This window comes from Trichomycterus rosablanca, chromosome 1, assembly GCF_030014385.1.
Source record: "Trichomycterus rosablanca isolate fTriRos1 chromosome 1, fTriRos1.hap1, whole genome shotgun sequence".
Classification (NCBI taxonomy): domain Eukaryota; kingdom Metazoa; phylum Chordata; class Actinopteri; order Siluriformes; family Trichomycteridae; genus Trichomycterus; species Trichomycterus rosablanca.
In genome coordinates this window covers 51,772,203-51,795,499 of record NC_085988.1, presented here as the reverse complement: position 1 = coordinate 51,795,499, position 23,297 = coordinate 51,772,203, and the positions used below count along the sequence as shown (strand labels likewise).

At 37.4% G+C, this 23,297-nt stretch overlaps 1 protein-coding gene across 1 annotated transcript; it reads right to left on the bottom strand.

Moving 5' to 3' along the window:
* Positions 1 to 3,999: 3,999 nt before the first annotated feature.
* Positions 4,000 to 22,295, bottom strand: prr5b (proline rich 5b (renal)). The gene is made up of 9 exons (XM_063004064.1): positions 22,255 to 22,295; positions 20,589 to 20,702; positions 17,544 to 17,624; positions 13,066 to 13,114; positions 11,056 to 11,113; positions 10,037 to 10,128; positions 9,802 to 9,942; positions 6,075 to 6,213; positions 4,000 to 4,775 (listed from the first exon to the last, which is right to left on the bottom strand). Exons 1-9 carry the CDS (start codon positions 22,290 to 22,292, stop codon positions 4,207 to 4,209), a joined length of 1,281 nt encoding a protein of 426 aa, XP_062860134.1. The 5' UTR covers positions 22,293 to 22,295; the 3' UTR covers positions 4,000 to 4,206.
* Between the last annotated feature and the right edge of the window lie 1,002 nt (positions 22,296 to 23,297).

The window sequence follows — 23,297 nt, the reverse complement described above, 5'->3', positions numbered from 1 at the left end:
CTGATTTTGTAAGTTTACCCCCTTACAAAGACTTGAACAGTCTATAATTTTTATGGAAGGTTTATTTTAACAGAAAGAGACAGAATATCAACAAACAAATCCAGAAAAAAAACCTTTAAATAAAGGTTATAAATTAATTTGTATTTAATTAAGGGAAATAAGTATTTGATCCCCTACCAACCAGCAAGAATTCTGACCCCCCACAGACCGGTTATGTGCCCATGAGGCACACAAATTAGTCCTGTCCCTGTATAAAAGACACCTGTCACAGAATCAGTTTCTTCCATTCAAATCTCTCGACCACCATGGGCAAGAACAAAGAGCCATCAAAGGACGTCAGGGACAAGATTGTAGACCTGCACAAGGCTGGAATGGGCTACAAGACCATCAGCAAGAAGCTTGGTGAGAAAGAGACCACTGTTGGTGCGATCATTCGAAAATGGAAGAAATACAAGATCACAGTCAATCGCCCTCGCTCTGGAGCTCCATGCAAGATCTCATCTCGTGGGGTAAGAATGATTCTGAGAAAGGTGAGGTCAGCCCAGAATTACACGGGAGGAGCTTGTCAATGATCTCAAGGGAGCTGAGAGCACAGTCACCAAGAAAACCATTAGTAACACACTTCGCCGTAATGGATTGAGATCCTGCAGTGCCCGCAAAGTCCCTTTGCTCAAGAAGGCTCATGTACAGGCCCGTCTGAAGTTTGCCAATGAACACCTGAATGATTCCGAGAAAGCTTGGGAGAATGTGATATGGTCAGATGAGACCAAAATTGAGCTCTTTGGCATCAACTCCACTCGCCGTGTTTGGAGGCAGAGAAATGCCCAGTGGGGATGGTGTTCTTGGGGTCATATCCAGCATTTCTCTGCTCCCAGCTCCCTTGAGATCATTGACAAGCTCCTCCCGTGTAATTCTGGACTGACCTCACCTTTCTCAGAATCATTCTTACCCCACGAGGTGAGATCTTGCATGGAGCTCCAGAGTGAGGGCGATTGACTGTGATCTTGTATTTCTTCCATTTTCGAATTATCATGCCAACAGTGGTTTCTTTCTCACCAAGCTTCTTGCTGATGGTCTTGTAGCCCATTCCAGCCTGTGCAGGTCTACAATCTTGTCCCTGACGTCTTTTGATAGCTCTTTGGTCTTGCCCATGGTGGTCGAGAGATTTGAATGGAAGAAACTGATTCTGTGACAGGAGTCTTTTATACAGGGACAGGACTAATTTGTGTGCCTCATGGGCACATAACCGGTCTGTGGGGGTCAGAATTCTTGCTGGTTGGTAGGGGATCAAATACTTATTTCCCTTAATTAAATACAAATTAATTTATAACTTTTATTTAATGTTTTTTTTTCTGGATTTTTGTTGATATTCTATCTCTTTCTGTTAAAATAAACCTTCCATAAAAATTATAGACTGTTCAAGTCTTTGTAAGGGTTTGTAATACTTATTTTCCTCACTGTATATACACACACCACACACACACACATATATGTGTGTGTGTGGTGTGTATATATAAATGTGTGTTTCTACACATACTTTGTGCTTACAAATATGAATGAAAAATTATGTATTCATAAGCATGAAAATATATATATTTGTAACATCAAATTTATGGGTAAAAACTATTATTTTGTCCTTACCTAAAATGATGAACATACAGTGGACAGTCGGAGACTTGTCCTAAAGTCACTCCAGTGTTGCTGGTTGAGATGGTTGTCCATCCAACAGATTCTACCATCTATGCAGAGAGTGACCATTGAGTTTTTTCTTATCTCCCTAACCAAGGCGTTTCTTGACTGGATTTGCAATTTTGCCAGTCGATCAATGCTAGAAAGTTTAAGGTTGTGCCTTTAATCTTCTTCTGTTTGTAGATTATTGAGGTCACTGTAATCCTGGTATTACTCAAAGCTTTAATTATTGTTTTATATTTTTAACCTTCTTTTGGCTTTTGCAATACAGATAAACAAAGACAGTTTTGTGTGATTTTGTCTAATTTACAAACACCATCTCTGGAGAAGTTGGGGCTTTAAAAAAACAGAATCTGTAATTTGGTAATTCTCTTGAAACTTTATTAACTGACAAATGTACAAAAATGACTCATTAACATATTGTATTATGTAAACAAACAAATTTTGATGCCTGCAACACACTGAAAATGAGAGTAAAAAGTTTATAGAATGCTTAAGTTACACCATTTTGAAACATTTTCATAATAAATAGGTGAACTGGTAACAGGTGAGGGTATCATGATTGGGTATAAAAGAAGTAGATTCAGTCTTTTCTTACAAAGCTGGGTAGTGGCTTGGTGAGAGAATAGTCAATCAGATTAAAAACAACATTTCTTAAAGCAAGTTGCATATACTCTGAGTCTTTACCATCTACCATACATAATATTGTGAAAAGTTACAGGGAATACTGTAAATAAGAAAGATACATCCATTCTATTTAGAACAACAGGTTCTCTGGCCAGAACTTATCACAGATGAACCAAAAGATAGTGGAAACATCACATCAGCCAACAGAATTTCAGATTGTTTTTTTTAAAGAAATATGGCCATTAAGTTCACTGTGTCAAAGAAGAAAACAGCCATGAAGTGGAGAATTGGACAGCAGCAACCAGACTCAGCTAAAGTCAATCAAGCAAGTATTCTCAGTTCACGAACCATTTATTAATGTTAATTAGGGCCAGTGACAGCTCAGTGGTTAAGGTACTGGACTAGTAAACAGAAGGTTGCCGGTTCAAGCCCCGCCACCACCAAGTTGCCACCGTTGGGTCCCTGAGCAAGGCCCTTAACCCTTAATTGCTCATTGTGTTCCGCTCACTGTGTAAGTCGCTTTGGATAAAAGCGTCTGCTAAATGCTGAAAATGTAAATGTAAATGTTAATGTGATTAATAGATGATGTAACAGTGGTAAACTTGCCTCTGTGTGTTGCTGGCATCAAAATTTAAAATGTTTGTATATACAAAATGTAATGGAATTGATCAGTGAAAACACTGGAAATCTTTTTGTTGTATTTTGGTCAGTTAAATAAAGATTCAACAGATTTATAAAATCACTGATTTTTGTTTTTATTGTATTTTACAAAAGGTCCCAATGTCTGGAAATAAGGTTTGTAATACAAATAAGTTTGTTTTACACAAATTGTACACATATGTTTTTGAATTGTATATGTACAAATACAAAGTTTGGAATCTGAAGTGGAGATATGCACTTAACAGTATGTTAAATATTTTACAACAAAAGTGTTTTAATACTTGCATGAGAATCGACACACTGATGACCAAATAAATTCAATTAATTTTTTTTATTTAAAAAAAATAATAATTTAGCGCGTCCAATTTCATCCTGTCAATCAACCTCTCACTAATGCCGGTCCCTGCTCCTGATTGGGTCTGACGAGGCCGTTCCACGCCTCCTCCGACACGTGCACAGCCAATCGACCGTCTTATCACCCACACTTGACGAGTGCAGCGCGGCAGAGCACTGTGCACGGAGGATCACACACTCCGCCGCACCCCCTCCCGTCTCCATGCAGGCGCCACCAACCAGCCAGCAGAGGGCGCAACCGCCCCAGTCCTGAGAGAGCATCCCCTTCGGTCTCAAATCCCGCCCCCCCACCTGAACAACAGGCCAATCGTTGTTCATATAGCCGCCCAGCCTCGACCGGTGAAGGCAGAGCTGGACTCGAAAAGACACACTTTCAAGATCCAGCCCTGGTTGCAGCGCGTGTCTTTTACCGTTGCGCCACCTGAGCGGCTCAATTAATTTTTTAATGCCACAAAATAATATCCAAAAAATATTCATACAAATAAGTGAAATATATAAAAAAATATATTAATCTATTACTTTTAAGGAATCAATGTCAAAAAAGTTAAGAAACCTGCAGCTTTTTTTCCAAAGTATGTGGACAGCTGATCATTGTTGAACATTCTATTCATTCAGTTGTTACAAAATTAAAAGCCTATAATTTAGTTTATATAATTATTATATGATCATTTGAAGTGGCTAAAAAAATCTGAGCTCAATCATTACAAAAGGTCCACATCCTTTTGACCTTTCGTATGTGTATGATTATATGAAAAATGGCATACATTAACAGGTCAGTTAAGTATCATGTTTTGTTTACTCTTCTAACTTTCAATGTAAAAGTAAAACAAATATTTCAGACATAAAACAGATGTGTAATGTGGCACAGTTGTATTGCTAAACCTCACTCTCACTCTCAAGGCTTAGATTAGAGGCGTGCGAGGTGTGACGAGTGAAGTCTATAAAGATTCCTTCTGCATCGGAGTCCAGAGATTCCAAGACCTGATCTACAACTGTTTCTGGGCTGGAGGAGCCACTGGGAAGCAAGGCCTCTTCTTGTGATAGATGGGAGTCAGGTTTTTGGGATGAATTCTCAAATATTTCTGAGCAACATTCAGGGAAAATCAAGGGATACATAGAAGGAGATGGAATTGGGAATGTATCGTCAATCTGCTCTCTGCAGCTGGACAGGGCAGAGTCTTGCTCTCCTGAGTGATGTGAGGCTGAAAGTTGGGAAGTAGTGTCTGTCTCAGGGCTGGAAGTAGTGGAGAATGCAGGCTCCTCCTGACACAAATTCATCTGGCACACTGAGTGACGTCGGATGCCCGTGCTGCCCACTGACCCTGTCTCAGACTCATACTCAGCCACAGGTGTTAGCATGTGCATGTTGTAGCTCTTGGAGCGCACCACAGGATTCTTAGAGGGACTGTCTCCGAACTGAGGCCAGTGCCACAGCAGTCGCTTTTCTAAGAGAGAAAAAGAGGAAAGATAATTCCAGAGTGATTAAACTGGTTAAAGAGCTGGAATCTTACTATGGCCAAGTCAAAGTTTAATTTCAGGGGAAGTTTCGAATGTTCATACTGCAGCAACATCAGTTGTTATGCACAATCATCAGTCGCCTTTCATCCTAGTCATAAAATTAGCAAAAATAATTTTACTGTAATTTGAGATCAACCGTTGCAAAGCCGTCTAAGAATTTATAGCTGCACAGATGTTCCTTCTACCAACAGCAGAGGGAGACAAAAAGGCTTCTTTAATATAACCTTTCACATTTCAATACAAATAGGCAGGTATGAAGGATTTATTTGCTTAGATTTGTATTTGTTAAAATGTTGTCAAATTATGAAAAGATAAATAAAATTAGAACCACTCATTTATTTTATATTAAGTTTAGATTTTTTCTGGCCCTCTCTGAGGGCCTTGATAGTTTGCCTCAGCTTTTATATGACTGAAATACTAGCCTACTACTGCTATTACTTACATCAACAGTAATGATGATAAATTAATTTTGCATGATTTAACTGTTTTAAAAATGACTATAATAGAATCTGCAGACATCACAAAACACCAGCTCTAGCTCAACTGCTCTATCTCAAGACCTGACCGCAACATGGGATGAACTAGAGCACTGATTGTAAGCCAGGCCTTCACATTCCACGTCGGTGCCTAAGCTTACAAATGCTTTTTGACTGGAGGCACCCATTTATGTATTATAACCATTTGTATTCACTGGCATTTACAGTTTATCCACATCAACACATGGAAAACTATATTAAAGCATGTCACCTTTCACAACCAGACTGCAGAGAGTGAGTAAGTAAGTAAGGCTTAGTAACTGTGAGGACGTCAGTGTAGGAGATTATAGGATTGGTGTTGGTATTGAGTTCTAATATCAATATCATGTCAAATGTAAAATAGTAAAAAAAAATTAAAATTCATGAAAATTTTAAATAACATTTGCAGTGGTCAAAAATGTCCAAGTCTTATTAATGAAGTGTTTTTTTTTTCATACTGGTTTGTTTTCATGCATTATGTTGGTTATTTTTGTAAATATAAAATTTGTTTACATTTAAACAGACATTTAAAAAAGGCTTATATATTATTGTGGGTTAAAGGGTGCCAGTCTTTACGTATCTGCCATTTGCAAATACAACACCACATCAGACTAATTCATCTTTTTGCTTTTTTATACAACTTTACCTCATGCATTCATTGCATAAATCAGATCAGAATTATATATGGCCTATGATTTGATGAATGCTTACCCAACACACAGGTGCACTGGGCTACGGAGCCATCATCAGCATATAGGCCGTGAGTGCCCAGATAAGGAGACACCACCATTTGGATCAGAGATTCCAGCTTCAAGTAATCATCACTCACTCCTCTAGACTCATGTACCCCCTGTAACACAAACCACAAAACATGATAAACATGGCAAACATGGCTCACCTAGTTTGTTAATATAAAGTCTTTTTCCTGACTATCAGAAAGACTGAGTATGAATAACCAGCTGTGGAAAAACCAAGGTCATACACAAACTAAACACAGATGATCATAAACACATGAGATGTTTATGAAGAATTCCATTGTTTTGTTTAAAGCATGCAAAAATGGAGGAAAAGACAGAAATATGGGAAAGTGTAAATACTCTGGTTTGTGGGTAGTGTATAAGTTCAAGTATAAGTTCAAAAAGCAACTGACTAGCACCTTTTCCTTGCGGTTACTTATTGACGTCAAGAATAGTGCAAAATTAGTATGCAGTAATTTTAAAACCAGTGTTAACTGTCACCAACAAGCAGCTGGGAATTTACCTGTTAGTGTGGCTGGTGGGTTTAATATATGACTAAAGGGTGATTGTACATAAGATGTGTACAAAGTGCGTTATATGTCTAACCAAAGCTGGGCTGTTGGTTTAATGAGCTTTTGTCAGTAATAAAATGATTCAGAATTAAATTGAGCTAGTCACATATTTTATGGGGCAATCAGATGAAAAGGGGTCGATATCAAAAAAGTTTACCACTGTAAACCACTATTTAAGCATCTAATACCACTGTTTAAAAGGTCTCTTTATATACACACACATGGTTCAAACCATTTAAAATTTAAATGGTCCTATTAACAAATCAATTGTCAGTATTTTACCAAAAAAATATATTTTGGGCAGAAAAGTTTTTGCCCTCTTCCCAATTTTTGTAACAGTTCAGATAATCCAGGCTCTTTTAATATGAGACACAGATAACTAAGTAAACACAAAATCCCTTTTTTTCTAAAATGATGAGCAGCTTATCCACAAAGTAAGAAAACTTGGAACCACTGATGACAAAAAAAGGGAAAAAAAAAACATTAAAAACCCCCAAGACTTTCAGAATAATATTCTGTGAACTGATGAGTCATAGGTAATTTTTGATGACACAGGTCCCGTTACATCTGCCATAATGCTAACACTGCATTCCACCATAAGAACACCATACAGTCAAACATGGTGGTGGTAGTGTCATAGTCTTTAATTTAGATTTTTCTGGGGCTGCTTAGCTTCCACAGGATGTCGATGACTTGACATAATTGATGGAATACGATTTGTTCCGTATCTAAAACTTCAGAAAAAGAGTCTTTGATATAGGTTAAACCTATACAGTGGGGTCAAAAAGTATTTAGTCAGCCACTGATTGTGCAGGTTCTCCTACTTAGAAAGATGAGAGAGGTCTGTAATTTTCATCATAGTTACACTTCAACTATGAGAGACAAAATGAGAAAAAAAAATCCAGGAAATCACATTGTAGGATTTTTAAAGAATTTATTTGTAAATGATGGTGGAAAATAAGTATTTGGTCAATAACAAACAAGCAAGATTTCTGGCTCTCACAGACCTGTAACTTATTCTTTAAGAAGCTCTTCTGTCCTCCACTCGTTACCTGTATTAATGGCACCTGTTTGACCTCGTTATCTGTATAAAAGACACCTGTCCACAGCCTCAAACAGTCAGACTCCAAACTCAAGACCAAAGAGCTGTCGAAAGACACCAGGAAGAAAATTGTAGACCTGTACCAGGCTGGGAAGAGTAAATCTACAATAGGCAAGCAGGTTGGTGTGAATAAATCAACTGTGGGAGCAATTGTAAGAAAATGGAAGACATACAAGACCATTGATAATCTCCCTTGGGGTCAAGATCTCATCCCGTGGGGTCAAAATGATCATGAGAACGGTGAGCAAAAATCCCAGAACTACACGGAGGGACCTGATGAATGACCTGCAGAGAGCTGGGACCAAAGTAACAAAGGCTACCATCAGTAACACACTACGCCGAGAGGGACTCAAATCCTGCAGTGCCAGGTGTGTCCCCCTGCTTTAGCCAGTACATGTCCAGGCCCGTCTGATGTTTGCCAGAGAGCATATGGATGATCCAGAAGAGGATTGGGAGAATATCATGTGGTCAGATGAAACCAAAATGGAACTTTTTGGTAAAAACTCAACTCGTCGTGTTTGGAGGAAGAAGAAAAACACAAGAACACAATACCTACTGTGAAGCATGGGGGTGGAAACATCATGCTTTGGGGCTGTTTTTCTGCAAAGGGGACAGGACGACTGATCCGTGTTAAGGGAAGAATGAACGGGGCCATGTATCGTGAGATTTTAAGCCAAAACCTCCTTCCATCAGTGAGAGCATTGAAGATGGAACGTGGCTGGGTCTTCCAGCATGACAATGATCCCAAACACACCGCTCGGGCAACAAAGGAGTGGCTCCGTAAAAAGCATTTGAAGGTCCTGGAGTGGCCTAGCCAGTCTCCAGACCTCAACCCCATAAAAAATTTGTGGAGTCCGTGTTGCCCAGCGACAGCCCCAAAACATCACTGCTCTAGAGGAGATCTGCATGGAGGAATGGGCCAAAATACCAGCTACAGTGTGTGCAAACCTGGTGAAGACTTACAGGAAACGTTTGACCTCTGTCATTGCCAACAAAGGTTATGTTACAAAGTATTGAGTTGAACTTTTGTTATTGACCAAATACTTATTTTCCACCATAATTTACAAATAAATTCTTTAAAAATCCTACAATGTGATTTCCTGGATTTTTTTTTCTCATTTTGTCTCTCATAGTTGAAGTGTACCTATGATGAAAATTACAGACCTCTCTCATCTTTCTAAGTAGGAGAACCTGCACAATCAGTGGCTGACTAAATACTTTTTGGCCCCACTGTAGGTGATATAGGTTTTGAATAAATCCTCATCTTCAATAAATGGAGTGATCATTTAAAAGCTGCATTTCGTGTTTACTTGTGTTGTCTTTATCTTAAAATAATTGTAAATTGAAAAAAAAGTTTTGGGACACCCCTTTTACTTCATGTGTTTCAGTCACAACTATTGCTAAAAGGTTATAATAAAATAATTATATAAAGGACATTATATACATTGCAGCAACAGTTTTGTCCTTTTCCTGTTCCAGTAGGAATGTGTATATATAAAATTTAGACCTCTTTCTTGTTTAGTTTCCTGGCAAAACACAGTGGCGAGCCTCACGTCCAGCAGGTGTGTTGAAATAGAGAAAACATTAGGACATGGAACCCATTAAAATACTCAACAATAAAGGTGTTGAAAACAGATTTCAACTGTATGTAAAGGCAAGCATGAGTGTGGCAAGGTACATTTTTCACATAACTGTTATGAATAGAATCATCTTGATTCAGAAGCTCACAATGCTACTGATAGCAATGTTTAAGTAGCTAAGGCTGTAGCTGAAACAAATGGCCCAGTTTAATCTAATAATTGTTATATAACAGTGAATTTAAAGCCTCTGTAAATTTGTTAAATTGGCTAACCACTAAGCCATCAATAAAAGTGTAATTAAACAATTCTTGTTTCTTTTATATTTAAAAAACTGGCAAAAACTGGTGACCAACGAAACAAGCCAAGCAGACAAGTGCAAAACACAGCAGATAATAAACAGACAAAAACTGTAATGTGTGTTCTGATCATAAAGGTACTTTTATTTACCTGCAGTATAAGTAGCATTTGTATGACAGACGGAGGCACTCGAGCACGGGGCCGCGACAGGGCATCCTCCAGCTTTACATTCAGAGTAATTATGTTTCTGAAGTGCAGCAGAGCCAGCTGCCTCACAGTGGGTTCCTTCCCCTTCACAAAAACATATACATGTGAGCCATATTCATCTTAGCAAGTTAAAGCTAAGCACCCAGTAGACAGAATTTGTCATGGGAAAGTAAAGTACCTGGACAGGGTAGAATATGGCTTGCAGCATGGAGAGCACATCACAAAAGAAAAAGTCCCAGGTCTCAGCCAAAGAGTCCAGTAATTTCTGACCTGCAGAGAAAATAAAAAAATCACTCAGAAATCTATAGTCAAGTATATAGTCAGATTTGTCAAGTATATGGTCATCTGACCATGCACTTGTTTGACATCCAGTTTCATGGATGTCAAACAAGAGGGCTGTGCATAGGAAATACATGGACAATAATATAGAGTTCCCTCCCCTTTTGCGGCTAAAGCACTCTATAAGTATGTGCCCATTCAGTGAAAACACTAATCAGGCACTAATGTTGGATTAATCGCTAAGTGTTAGGGTTAGGGTCATGTGTATGGCAAATGGGTTTCCTTAACACCAAACTTTTTGAACCATGTCTTTATGGGTGTTGCATTTGCCCATGCTTCTTCCTCAAGCCCTAACTATAGGAGAGAGGAGATTTTGAGGGACAGCTCCCTTTCAAGCTGCATGCATGCAGTTTTAGGAAAATAGAGAGGGGGAACGCAACATGGCCGTTTACCTTACTGGCTGTGTTAAGCACAATGCAAAAACTCTGCACTTAGAGCTGAGAGCACAGCTTTAAAGTGCTCAGCTCTGGTGTGGTGCATTAGTATCAATAAGCTTATTAGTTTATTTAGAGTGCTTGCTTGTTGACCTGCGCTCCCATGTGTTCCTTTTGTGTTATCACATTTTGTTTAAAAATCTGTAATCACTCAGTGACAACAACATAATGAAATGGAATCAGAAAGGGTAAAAACAACTATTACAGCTCCCAAAATCTGAGGACGTATCTTTTTTTCTAGACCTATTTTCAAACATTTTTAAAGGTTAAAGGAAGCTATTAAAACCACAAGTACAAAAACATACACCTTATACCCTCTATTTCTCAAATATAGAAAGCTTTGTAAAAATGCTTTAAATTTCATTAAAATGATTTAGCAAACTTTAAAATCCAAATCTTTTTTAAAAATCTCTTAGCCACTCACCTTCATAGAAATGAATTTTGTCCCGCAGTATGACCATTCCTTTGGTTAAGAGCTGGTTCTGTATAAAAACAATCACACTTATTATTTACGATAATTCATATTAATACAGTTTATATAATAATAATACAGTTTATATTATATAATTTATAGTTAGAATTAGACTGTTACACTTCCCCCACAAATATCAGAATCTCTGGAGAACATTAACAAAATTAACAAAACATTTTTCAATTTAATAATATCAAAAAGCTATATTTTATTAAAAGAACACAGATTAAAAAAACAACCTATATTATTATGTGCTATATTTGTGTCAGATCTATATGTGCAATAGTTGTTCGGCGTCTTTTTGCTAATATAACAGCTCAACTTTTTCCTACAAAGCCTAATGAGAGTTGAACCATTTTTGTGTTGGTTCTAAAATGTACTTTAGGTCTTTGTCATATAAGTTCCAGCCACTATCCAGTTTAAGCTTCCTGACTAGGGTAGTCAGGGTTTAATGTATTATTAGCTGGTACTTGATGGAGTCCATAATGCTATGTTTATGGGTTGTTCAGGGCTTTGGAAGAAAAACAGCCACACAGCATCACAGATCCACCAGCATGCTTCACAGAAGATAAGGTAATTTTCTTCATGGTAATCTTTGTGTATGAGCCAAACCCACTTTTGCTTGTTTGAAGAAAAAGCTCAATTTTGGCTTCATCAGATCATAGAATATGGTCCCACTGAAAGTTCCAGTAAGGTCTGGTAAACTGTAGGAGCTTGAGTTAGTTGGTCTCTAACAGCAGAAGCTATCTTTTGGCAATTGTCCTAAACAATGTCAGGTTATCTAGGTAGCATCTGGACCTCAGACTGGAGGTTTACCCTCCAACATGACAACGACCTGAAGCACACAGCCAAAAATGTCCAGAAACAAGTGTGCCAAGCTTGTAGGTTCTTACCCAAGATGCCTTGAAGCTGTAATTGCTGCCAAAGGTGCATCAACCAAGTATTAGGCTAAGGGTGTGTACAGATATGTAACCCCTAAATAAACCATTTTTGTCAGTAAAATAAAATTGCATATATTCTAAACCCTGTTTTCACTTCATAATTATTGGTGATTGTGTGTAGATGTTTGAGGCAAAAAATTAACTCAATCTATTATAGAATGAGTCTGTGACGTAATTAAATGTGGAAAAGTAAAAGGGGTTTGCAGACTTGCCGGCTTGACTGTAGGAATAGCAATATACAGTACTTCTGTTTAATTTAATAAAAATTTCTAGTCACACAACAGTTTAGTGAATACATACTAGTCCTATATACTATATACTATATACATACAGAATCTTAAACAGTGTCATTTATGTTCCAGCAGCTTTTACTTGATTGCAAACCTGTTTTGTTTGTTGTAAAAGTATTTCTGTCCATCCAGATAAATGTTGTTCAGGCATAAAAAATGACATTTTGGTGACATTTTGCTTTGTAAAGAGACCACTTTGCTCTATTTACTTTGCAATTGGTAGCTTTGACCCCAACTTTATATCCAGGTAAATATTATAATTACCATATTAACAGTCTAAAAGCACAGTTTTTTATACCATTCAGTGAAGCTATTGAAGACCTTTAATTAAGTGGCAAAACCTATAGACCCCTGCTACAAATCATAAGATTATTTTAAAGAACTACACATAATCTGTCCCTAAAAGTAATACATTAAAATTCAGAAATTGTGAATCTAAACAAAGCAAACTGATTCACAGTTATGTCAAATTTCTGAATATAGTGTGGTTATATTATGATTGTGTTTTAAGTAAAGGGTGCTGTGATGGGTCCACTTTATACATACATTGTTTTTAAGATATTATAGAATAGAATAGAATAGAATAGATTACAATAGAATAGAATATTATTGCTTATTGAGGGTTTATACTCAAATCTTTGTAAAGCTGCAAGGGCACACGATCTACTGTTAAAAGCACTGAACAAATAAATCAGAAATATAGTTAAAAAATTGGTTAATATGTTCCGTACCTGCAAGTACTCAGTGAAGAAGGAGCCTAACTCTGTTTTCAGAAGTAGCCTGTAAAACAAGAACAAGTGCAGGAGATTAGGCAGTAGAGAGTGAATTTGTGAGGAAGTGATAAGAGAAAATGAGTTAGTGAGAGTTTGAGTGACATGAGTGAAATGTCCTGGTATTATTGAGAGTAAACAAATAACAAGAAAACATTCTACATGCATTCTTACTACAAGAGTAAACAGAGCATCCATGTAAGGTTCCAGTTAGTTAATGAACATGGTTTTACATTTTCTGCATTTAGCAGACGCTTTTATCAAAAGCGACTTACATTTATGACTGAACACAATTTTTAAGCAATTGAGGGTTAAGGGCCTTGCTCAGGGGCCCAACAGTGGCACCTTGGCGGTGGTGGGGCTTGAACTGGCAGCCTTCTGATTAGTAGTCCAGCACCTTAACCACTAAGCTATCACTGCCCTTTTTTGAGCTGAAAGTAGGGGCTGAGCTCTCTAGTCGTATGGTGCTGGCAGTATTTTTAAATAATTAATTATACAATTTAATCTATTAAAATAATGTTTAAAATACATATAACTTTCCAACTGACAAAACGAAATATGTGCATCTTATTAAAATGCAGGTTAAGGTGAAATGTCTGCATGTCCAAGCTATAGGCCGCTCTTGTATGTAATGTAGTCAGCACATGTAATCATAACTAAGAAGCACCTTCATAAGCTGATTGCAAAATATGCAGGTACCACCATTAAGCATTACACGGTTCAATAACAAGAACTGAATGTAAGAACTCTGTAGTTATACGATGGGGAATGACGAAGTGTACAAAGAAACAAATAGGCTACAGTTTTTTTTATAAATGTGTATTGTATGGTATGTATAAATGTGGCTATGTGTAGTGAGCTTTAGGAGATAGTCAGCAGGAGGCAGATTGTGTTAATGGATTTGGGACTGGAACATTTTTGGGATCATCGCCTTATGGTCCCCTTTATTTATCCACGACCTCTACACATACGCATATTGCTATGTGTCCCTAACAACTGGGTAAAATCTTATCCTGACAAGTGACTACTAAACTTTAACCACCATGGGAAGTGTTACTCATTATTCTGCATTCCTAAATTATAATCAAAGCCTTCCTGTTAACCAAATCCCCCCTCCCCCATCTGTCTCTGCTAGTAAGTACACATGTTCAACCATGTGTACAGTTTCAGGAACCTAAACTAACCCCATGTGTTTTAAACTCTTGATCTTTGCATTAAAGCAGTCATACACTGGCCTTTAGTTCCAGGAATGATTTCTGGTTTTTGGTGACCTAAAGGACAGGTGCTTCCTGTGCATCTTAGTGATTAGGTCATGTCTCTTTGATTATATGCAAGCAGGAAATGAAACTAACCCGATTCTGGTTTCTACTACAATTTAATCATAATGATAATTGACAACGACATATTGTATATTGTATTTACTGCTTTCAGATGTTCCTTTTTCCTAATTATGTTGTCAAGCTTAATCGCAAAATATAAGCTGTGTTTAGAAAGCATGCATACTTACATGCATGTATTTATTCAGTTTTGATCCACCTTCAATCTGATTAGGGTTGCAATGGATCCATAGCTTATTGTGGAGGCACAGCACACTATTTTACTTATACCCAGTATTGTGCAGTGGCACTGAAACAAGTAAATCATTAAATTATGAAAGGAGAACACTGGTTTAGCTAGCAAGGTGGGGAGCTGTGTCTGAATCTGCACTCGGTATTCTATACAGTATGGTTAAAATAATAGCTTTGCTATTGGTCAAAATGTAATACAGCACCCTCTAGAATACAGAGAATGGTATTTAAAACACATCAGCAATCTTCTGTTTGGAACACACCAGCGCTCTTCTGTTCTAGTGTGCAACCTAGTTTAATTCTGACATTTTATGTACATTTTGTGATGCTTTTTTCATTTGTTTTATATTCCTATTCTTAGTTTCCATCACTCAAGTTATGGCGGGTGCTTTAGCTTCCTACACTTATGTTTTAATAATAATAATAAAAGTAATAATAATAATAACAAATACAATTATTACTCGTAATAATAATAATAATAATAAAAATAATAATAAGAGGTAGTAAGTAGTACTTTAAGGATTATCATTCCAGACAATTGATAGATGTTCAATGTTCTACATGCATTATTCTTGTTAAGAGACAGTAGTAATAGTAGGGGCAGTTGTAATACACATTGATGTGGTTTTTCTTTAGGGAGATTTCAAGGAAAATGTCAGAAATGCATCATATGTGCTAGTAAAACCACCATCAACACCATTTCCTAAAGTATTTATTTTCAGTTGAGTAATCAAGACTGATTGACCTAGCCTTGCAAACACAAAAAACAACTTTTAATAATTGCATCCTTGACTAAATTAGAAAACTTATTGCTGTAAAAAATAACTTAATGTTGTGTTTAATGTTGTAGTTATTTATATTAGCTTCTGCCCATACTGAGTTTCACCACACTTAAGTTAAGCTTATACTAAAAGTCAGACATGGTGAGAGCATTATAATGGTAATGTGTAATGTGTATTGCTTTATTGATGTGAACTAAACAATCAGACCACTAACTGTATTAGCTGTCAAAGATAGCTTAGCCAAAAACTATTACAATATAATAAACAATAGTTTATTAAAACAAAACTATCTAGTCAAAGAGAAACAAATCCTATGTTGTAACCATTAATTTTGAAAGTATATTTACATCATGGGGCCTGTGCACCTGCAGAGAGCGCCTAAACTATTCTAAAAATAATACTTATAATTTGACAACATTAAACAAATGACATTAAACTGGGTTACATTAGGGAGACATTTTGCCACATCTGCTGTTGCTGGAAAGAATGTTGGTGGGTGATGGTCTGGTTATAAATAGTACTAGTAATTTACTAATGTTTTATATATTGACCAATCATATTACCTCCTCACATGGGTAGGTTTTTTTAGTGCTTCTGCTTGCTGTGAGGACACAGGTGTAACAGTAGACAGTGATGGTTTTACACAGACATGTTACAGACAAGTAACGTGAATATATAGTGAAGTCACACATGAGTTATGGTTGTTCTTATGTTCAATTAATGTAAGCAAAGACAATTCCTTCAAGTGTCTTAAGAATATAAGAGAACAAAATGAAACAATTGGCGCAGTGTACTGTACACAGAACTTGTGTGATAAAGTGATTATCTGTAAAGAGGATTTGCATTTTGCTTAAGAAAGGTTATTTTGTTTAGGTGATGGCCGAGATTTAGAAGTCACAGTTTGCTACTGATATACATAAACACATGGACGGACAGATAGAAGAGGTAGATAGATAGCTAGATTGCTAGAGCAATATTTTAACAATGGTGATTTATCAGACAAAACAAAAGAAGTGTTGTGGTCTGTTTCGCCCCAGCAAACACACACGCAAACAAACTCTACCACAATGAGTCGATTTGAGCAGTGTGTAGTGAAACCCCGAATGGTAGACATTACAACAGCACAGTGGTTTGGATCTGAGTAACTCTATCGCTGCTTTGTAGTACTACACGATCACCCACATTTTAAGTACAGTGGCCAACAAATTGTAAAGAAATAAGCACAATTTTAACTGACGGAAATGGTAACTTGATTCTTAAAATAAAATTACGTTTACGGAGAGGAAGTAGTTATGTGCAGGCAATTTTACAAATAAAAGTTAAAAATAGACACATTTGCAATCAATATCTTTTGTTTTATGTAAACTTGCCTAACACTGCTAAATGGGAACACTTCATAAGTGATTTCTTACAAAATGAAACAAAGATTAATGGTCTAAATAGGAAATGTTTACCAAGCAGCTTTTTCACTTCAAACTAAAAGACTGTTCAGGAAGTAATAAAAAATTGTGATCACAGTAAAAAAACTTACAATCCAAATAAAAAAGCCTTTAATAAGAAAAGTTTCGACTTTTGATGTTGCTGTTTAAATACCATATGGCCACACCATATGTATTCAAGTATACTATGAATCACTGGCACTGCCACTTCCGTCAGTGGTTCTTCATGTCATTTAAGAGCACCAAAAAGTTACCAAGTTTAACAAGAGATTTAATTATAAACAGATTATTAAATACCGTTTCCCGTGCAATCTGCACATATTCCACTTTAAGTGGTATTTTTGGGTTTCTTTCTGTAACTGTCTTTGCATGATGCATGAAGGAGTGGGTGTATGGTAGCATTTTCCACTACACAATAAAGACAGCAGACATGACTGTCTGAACTGAGGTCAGCAAGGCATTTAAGAGCTTACATTTACATTGCTCAAAGTAAAATAGCATGTTATTTATGAACACAAGCAAAAGTGAGAACGATGTGTTGAATGTGTTGTGGTGAGAGAAAAGAGAGATGGTAGGTAAATGGCTAAAAAGAGCTTTTTAAATACATGCAGAAAGTATTAACACTGAATGCTAGTGTTAAGGTCACTAACCTGACCCCTTCATTTAAGGTATACAGCTCATTGTCTCCAAGGTCCTTCTTCTGAAATATAGCAATTACTGCATTGTGGATGCTGTAGGGACACATGCACACACAGTCTAAATAATAAAAAAAATTTATATTATAACAATGAAAGCAGTAGCAATAGAAGAACATTTTAAAACAGTCATCATTTTTGTATTCATGCACATTTTTGATATTTTCACCCACACTATAACATGACATACTAAATTACAAACCAAATCATTTGTTCAGCAGTGGTCTGATGGCAGTCATTTTCAACCCATTACTGTCACCTGTGTACCTACAGGATGCACCTATACAGTAGGTATATCTGTTTTATTAAACTTATCACATACAGGGGTTGGACAAAATAACTGAAACACCTGTCATTTTAGTGTGGGAGGTTTCATGGCTAAATTGGACCAGTCTGGTGGCCAATCTTCATTAATTGCACATTGCACCAGTAAGAGCAGAGTGTGAAGGTTCAATTAGCAGGGTAAGAGCACAGTTTTGCTAAAAATATTGCAATGCACACAACATTATGGGTGACATACCAGAGTTCAAAAGAGGACAAATTGTTGGTGCACGTCTTGCTGGCGCATCTGTGACCAAGACAGCAAGTCTTTGTGATGTATCAAGAGCCACGGTATCCAGGGTAATGTCAGCATACCACCAAGAAGGACAAACCACATCCAACAGGATTAACTGTGGACGCAAGAGGAAGCTGTCTGAAAGGGATGTTCGGGTGCTAACCCGGATTGTATCAAAAAAACATAAAACCACGGCTGCCCAAATCACGGCAGAATTAAATGTGCACCTCAACTCTCCTGTTTCCACCAGAACTGTCCGTCGGGAGCTCCACAGGGTCAATATACACGGCCGGGCTGCTATAGCCAAACCTTTGGTCACTCGTGCCAATGCCAAACGTCGGTTTCAATGGTGCAAGGAGCGCAAATCTTGGGCTGTGGACAATGTGAAACATGTATTGTTCTCTGATGAGTCCACCTTTACTGTTTTCCCCACATCCGGGAGAGTTACGGTGTGGAGAAGCCCCAAAGAAGCGTACCACCCAGACTGTTGCATGCCCAGAGTGAAGCATGGGGGTGGATCAGTGATGGTTTGGGCTGCCATATCATGGCATTCCCTTGGCCCAATACTTGTGCTAGATGGGCGCGTCACTGCCAAGGACTACCGAACCATTCTGGAGGACCATGTGCATCCAATGGCGGTGCCATGTATCAGGATGACAATGCACCAATACACACAGCAAGACTGGTGAAAGATTGGTTTGATGAACATGAAAGTGAAGTTGAACATCTCCCATGGCCTGCACAGTCACCAGATCTAAATATTATTGAGCCACTTTGGGGTGTTTTGGAGAAGCGAGTCAGGAAGCGTTTTCCTCCACCAGCATCACGTAGTGACCTGGCCACTATCCTGCAAGAAGAATGGCTTAAAATCCCTCTGACCACTGTGCAGGACTTGTATATGTCATTTCCAAGACGAATTGACGCTGTATTGGCCGCAAAAGGAGGCCCTACACCATACTAATAAATTATTGTGGTCTAAAACCAGGTGTTTCAGTTATTTTGTCCAACCCCTGTACATAGACATTCACAGAAAAACCCCAAAAAACAAAGATCTGTTGTTCTAGCACCACAGATACCACAAATACATTGCTGTAGTTTACAAAGTGTGTATACATATGCTCATGAACAAGAGAAAACAAAGGACTCTATTCTCTGAGTGCCCTCTTTGTGTTCGGCTTTCCATTTTAACCAGCTGATTAAGAAAGTGCCTGTAGCCATACCACCTTTGTAACATTAAACATGCATAGCTGAATATATATTGGTTATCTTTGATAATAATAGCAAGAAGTAAGTATGTGTATGTGTGTGTGTGTGTCTGTGTGTGTGTGAGTGTGTGTGGACATTCACCTGTCCAAATTGTATTCCCGTGCTGTGCCCAATCTTTTTGTGATACAGGCCAGCTAAGTATAAAATCAACTGGACATGAATGAACAGAAGATCCTATCACAATATGCATTCAGACTAGAGCCATGTATGTCCAGACTTGAGATGCAAGTAAGATACTTTAAAAAAATTCACATTATTTTGAAAAACTTTAGATGATTATAAGAAATTAACCTCAAATTCAAGAAATTGAACAAAAGCCCTTGGACTAACTGAGTTCATGCACCTATAACCTACAAAATTTTTAAAAAGTTGGGACAATAGTTGAAATGCAAAGACAAAACAGAATGCAGTGATTTGTCATTTACAGATATGAAAACAGCATAAAGAGGTAAAGTACATGTTTCACCAACTTCCTAATTTGATGTCTGCCCTACACTACAAGAAAGTTGAGACAGGACCTGTGTAAGCCTGCAAAGTCTGTACAATAAACAGGTGAATAGGTAACAGTCCATACTATCATAAGGGGTTGAAAAAGGAGCATTGACAAAAGACACAGTCATTTACAAACAAGGAAGGATGTAAGTTTTAAGAAACAACCTTTCTCAATACACAATTGCAAGAAATTTGGGGATTTCACAATCTACAGTCCACATTTGTATTTAAAGAATTCAATGGAATCCGGACAAAAATCTGTGAATAAAGTGTTATATCAAGCAATGGTGAAGAGAAAGTCATAGCAACAGATATTGTTATATAAGTATTTTGCCTTGGTACTGTTCTTAGGTAAATATAGATCATAAAGGACTTGCATATCATTGCTGTCTGACTATCCAAACATGTTTGAAATTGTATTTATACTAAAAGCTAGATTTTTAAATGAATTTATTTGCCTTTTGTTTGCAGTTTTCAAACACTTTTTTAAAACATTACACATTATGTGTAATGGGTCTTTTTCTTGGGGTCTATATGACATTTCATAATAATACCGTTTTACTTGATATGCTGATAAATGTTAAAATGAAGCAACAACTTATGAAGCTTAATTATTATAGTACATGCATATGTGTGTGTGTGTGTGTGTGTGTGTGTGTGTGTGCACATGTGTATTTACGTGATACCTATTCCAGATGGCATTAGTCCCTGCCTTGCATTGCTGGGTGCCTCTTTCCTCCAAGGCTGCCTTCTCACTCTTGCCCAGTTCGCTGAGGCTTGGTGAACTCATCAACTTCAACCTGTGGAGAGTCCTCATGATGAAAAAGACTTGAAAAAGCAAAGCCAGTGCCAACCAAACAGCAGCAACACTGAGCGAGTTATATAAATTAGTGCAGACAATACATGTTAAAACAAAGAAGGCACTTTTGCAAGGTGTGGTTTGTTTCCACCCCCTCTACTTTCCTTCCTCTGGTTTTCTATTTGTGTTTGTCTCTCTCTCTCTTTCACTCTCTCTCTCTATCTCTTTATCTTTCTATCTCTTTCACTATCAATCTGCCTGTCTCTTTCTCCCTCTGTCTTTTTTGCCTCTCTCCCGCACTTTGCCTGTCTCTCTCTCTCTCTCTGTCGCTCTCCTTTTTCTCAATAAGTCCTTTCTTCTTGGTCACTCTCATATCCTTCTCTGTTGTTCCATTTCTCTAACCCCCTTCTCTTTAACACTCACATTTATTGCTGTGTGGTGGTCCCACATGGACAAATGAGAAAAGAACTGTGTGCCAAAAGTGACACACACACACACACACACACACACGCATACACACACAAACATACAAACACAAACTTACAAACACACATACACTCACAAACACACATTCTTTAGTGTAAATACATGCAGCATAGATAGAGGTGGCTCTTGTCATGTCACTGTAATAAAAACAGTATGTTTTACAAGAAAAAGAAAAACGTTACTGATAAGTGTACTATGTACAGTAAATCAGCTAATTGTTTAAAGTAACTCATAACTCATATACCTTAACTCTCCTCTATCAGTAAAATGTAACTGATATACATTTTGGAATCAACAAAATTTATTTTAGCACTTTATTATTTAATGACATGATCACAGTATGAAGCTGTTAAACCAGTGGTTTATCAGATCATAGCATTTAAAGAAAATGTGAGATATTTAACTCCAAGATTTTGCTTCTTTTCTTTTAGTGTTACCAATGTTGCCACATTACCAATACTGAAAAAAAGAAAGTAAAGAAAGTAAACTTTGCAGGGAATAAATGTAAGAAACATATATGCTTCCAACTGAGTGGTAACTGTTAGGGTTAAGGCATTGTCCTGTAAAATGTGTTGTCAACCTCTACTAACAGGAAAGTAGAAAGTGAAGAGCTTAATGCTGTGGATGTTAAAAAGTAACATCACTATTGAAGCTCTCAAACTACTCCACTACATTGTTTTGTCATATCTATTTCTTTTAAACATAATAAAAACATGTTTTAGAGTTCAGGAGGACACCCCCCTTCCCCACACACTCAATGATGGCCAGGGAGCCTGCAAGGTCAACCAAGTGCTTTCACACCCCAGTAATCAGAGACAAAGCCCAAAGCTTAAAGCTTAAACCCAGAGTTGCTATACTCAGTCAACATAACCACACGCACACACATATCCACACACACACACAGAAGCTATTAAGCCACATCAGTACTACACATACAGTAATGCAGACAGTTACAATATAATAGCCAACACTGCATACATTTACCATTACATTCTACTGACAGCACTACAAAAACCAGTACAACATTCCCTTAAACAGAGAATACAACACCAATGGTTTCTACTCACTCTAGTAAATGAATGGGTACAAGGTAAGTCCACTCCATGGATGATCTTTAGTGAGCAATTTATGATGAATCCTAAAGTAACTGCAAGCAAAAGCATCCAAAAGTATATTGTAAAGCTAACAAATCCTAAAGCGTTACAGTGTGTCTCCAAAGCACTACACATAATCACATCCCCACTTGCAGTGCCATAGAGAAGTGAGATAAGTAAAGGAGGAAGAGCTAAAGATTCATTCCCATCATGCATGACAAGCCTCTCTCATAAACCAACTTAAAAGGGCTGAAAAACACACATGCCATCAAAAGAGAAATCTAGCTTTGTATCACTTAGCACTGGAAGTGTTTTAAAAGAAATTACTAAAAATGTAAAGACAGCAGATAGAGCTTGTATGGGTAGGTTTATTCATAGTAGCTTGTGTTTCTCAGCATTAAAGCAATAGTGTGGATTTGGAGTACTTGTAAACATGCTATGTTTTTGGAAAGTGGGAGAAACACAGCAAAGAGAGTTCCCAGAAGAAAATGCCCAGGACAAATAAAACCTTCATGGACACAGACATAAGTCCATACAGACAGTAACTAAAAGCAAGGATCAATTCCAGGCCTTTACAAATTGTATTATTGAGAACTCTACCATCTGTGCCCTCCTCAATGCCATGTCTCTTTGCATGGTCTAGTTTAACTGGGGGCTGGAGATGCAGTGGTTCTGTACTGGAAAGTGAGTTGGTGTGAGCTGGTGTGGTAGGGGATCCACTTGTGCATTGCTGAAACCAGGAGGTTAAGACAGTTCCCTTTCCCGTTTCTGAGAGCTTAGCTTTGCAATAATTTTTTTTTGTTGAAGACCTTGAAAGAAAGTCAACAACTTTACTTTTTAATGACAAAAACTAAAGACAGTGTAAAATGCTTGTTGTTAAAATATCTAACTTCATTTTTGCTTATGGTTTTGGGCTACATACTTATACACTTACTTACTCTAAAAACCTAGGGGGCGCTCAGATGGCTCAGGCAAGCCTACCACTATTCCAGTTCAAATCCCAGTTCGGCTATCAG

Excerpts from the sequence above, each read along its gene's own strand:
- prr5b (XM_063004064.1), bottom strand. The coding sequence starts at position 22,292 with ATGGAGTGGACTTACCTTGTACCCATTCATTTACTAGA. Across the intron at positions 11,114-13,065 it reads TCTTCACTGAGTACTTGCAG|AACCAGCTCTTAACCAAAGG; the intron begins GTACGGAACATA and ends GTTTTTATACAG. Across the intron at positions 6,214-9,801 it reads AAATGCTACTTATACTGCAG|GGGGTACATGAGTCTAGAGG; the intron begins GTAAATAAAAGT and ends TTTGTGTTACAG.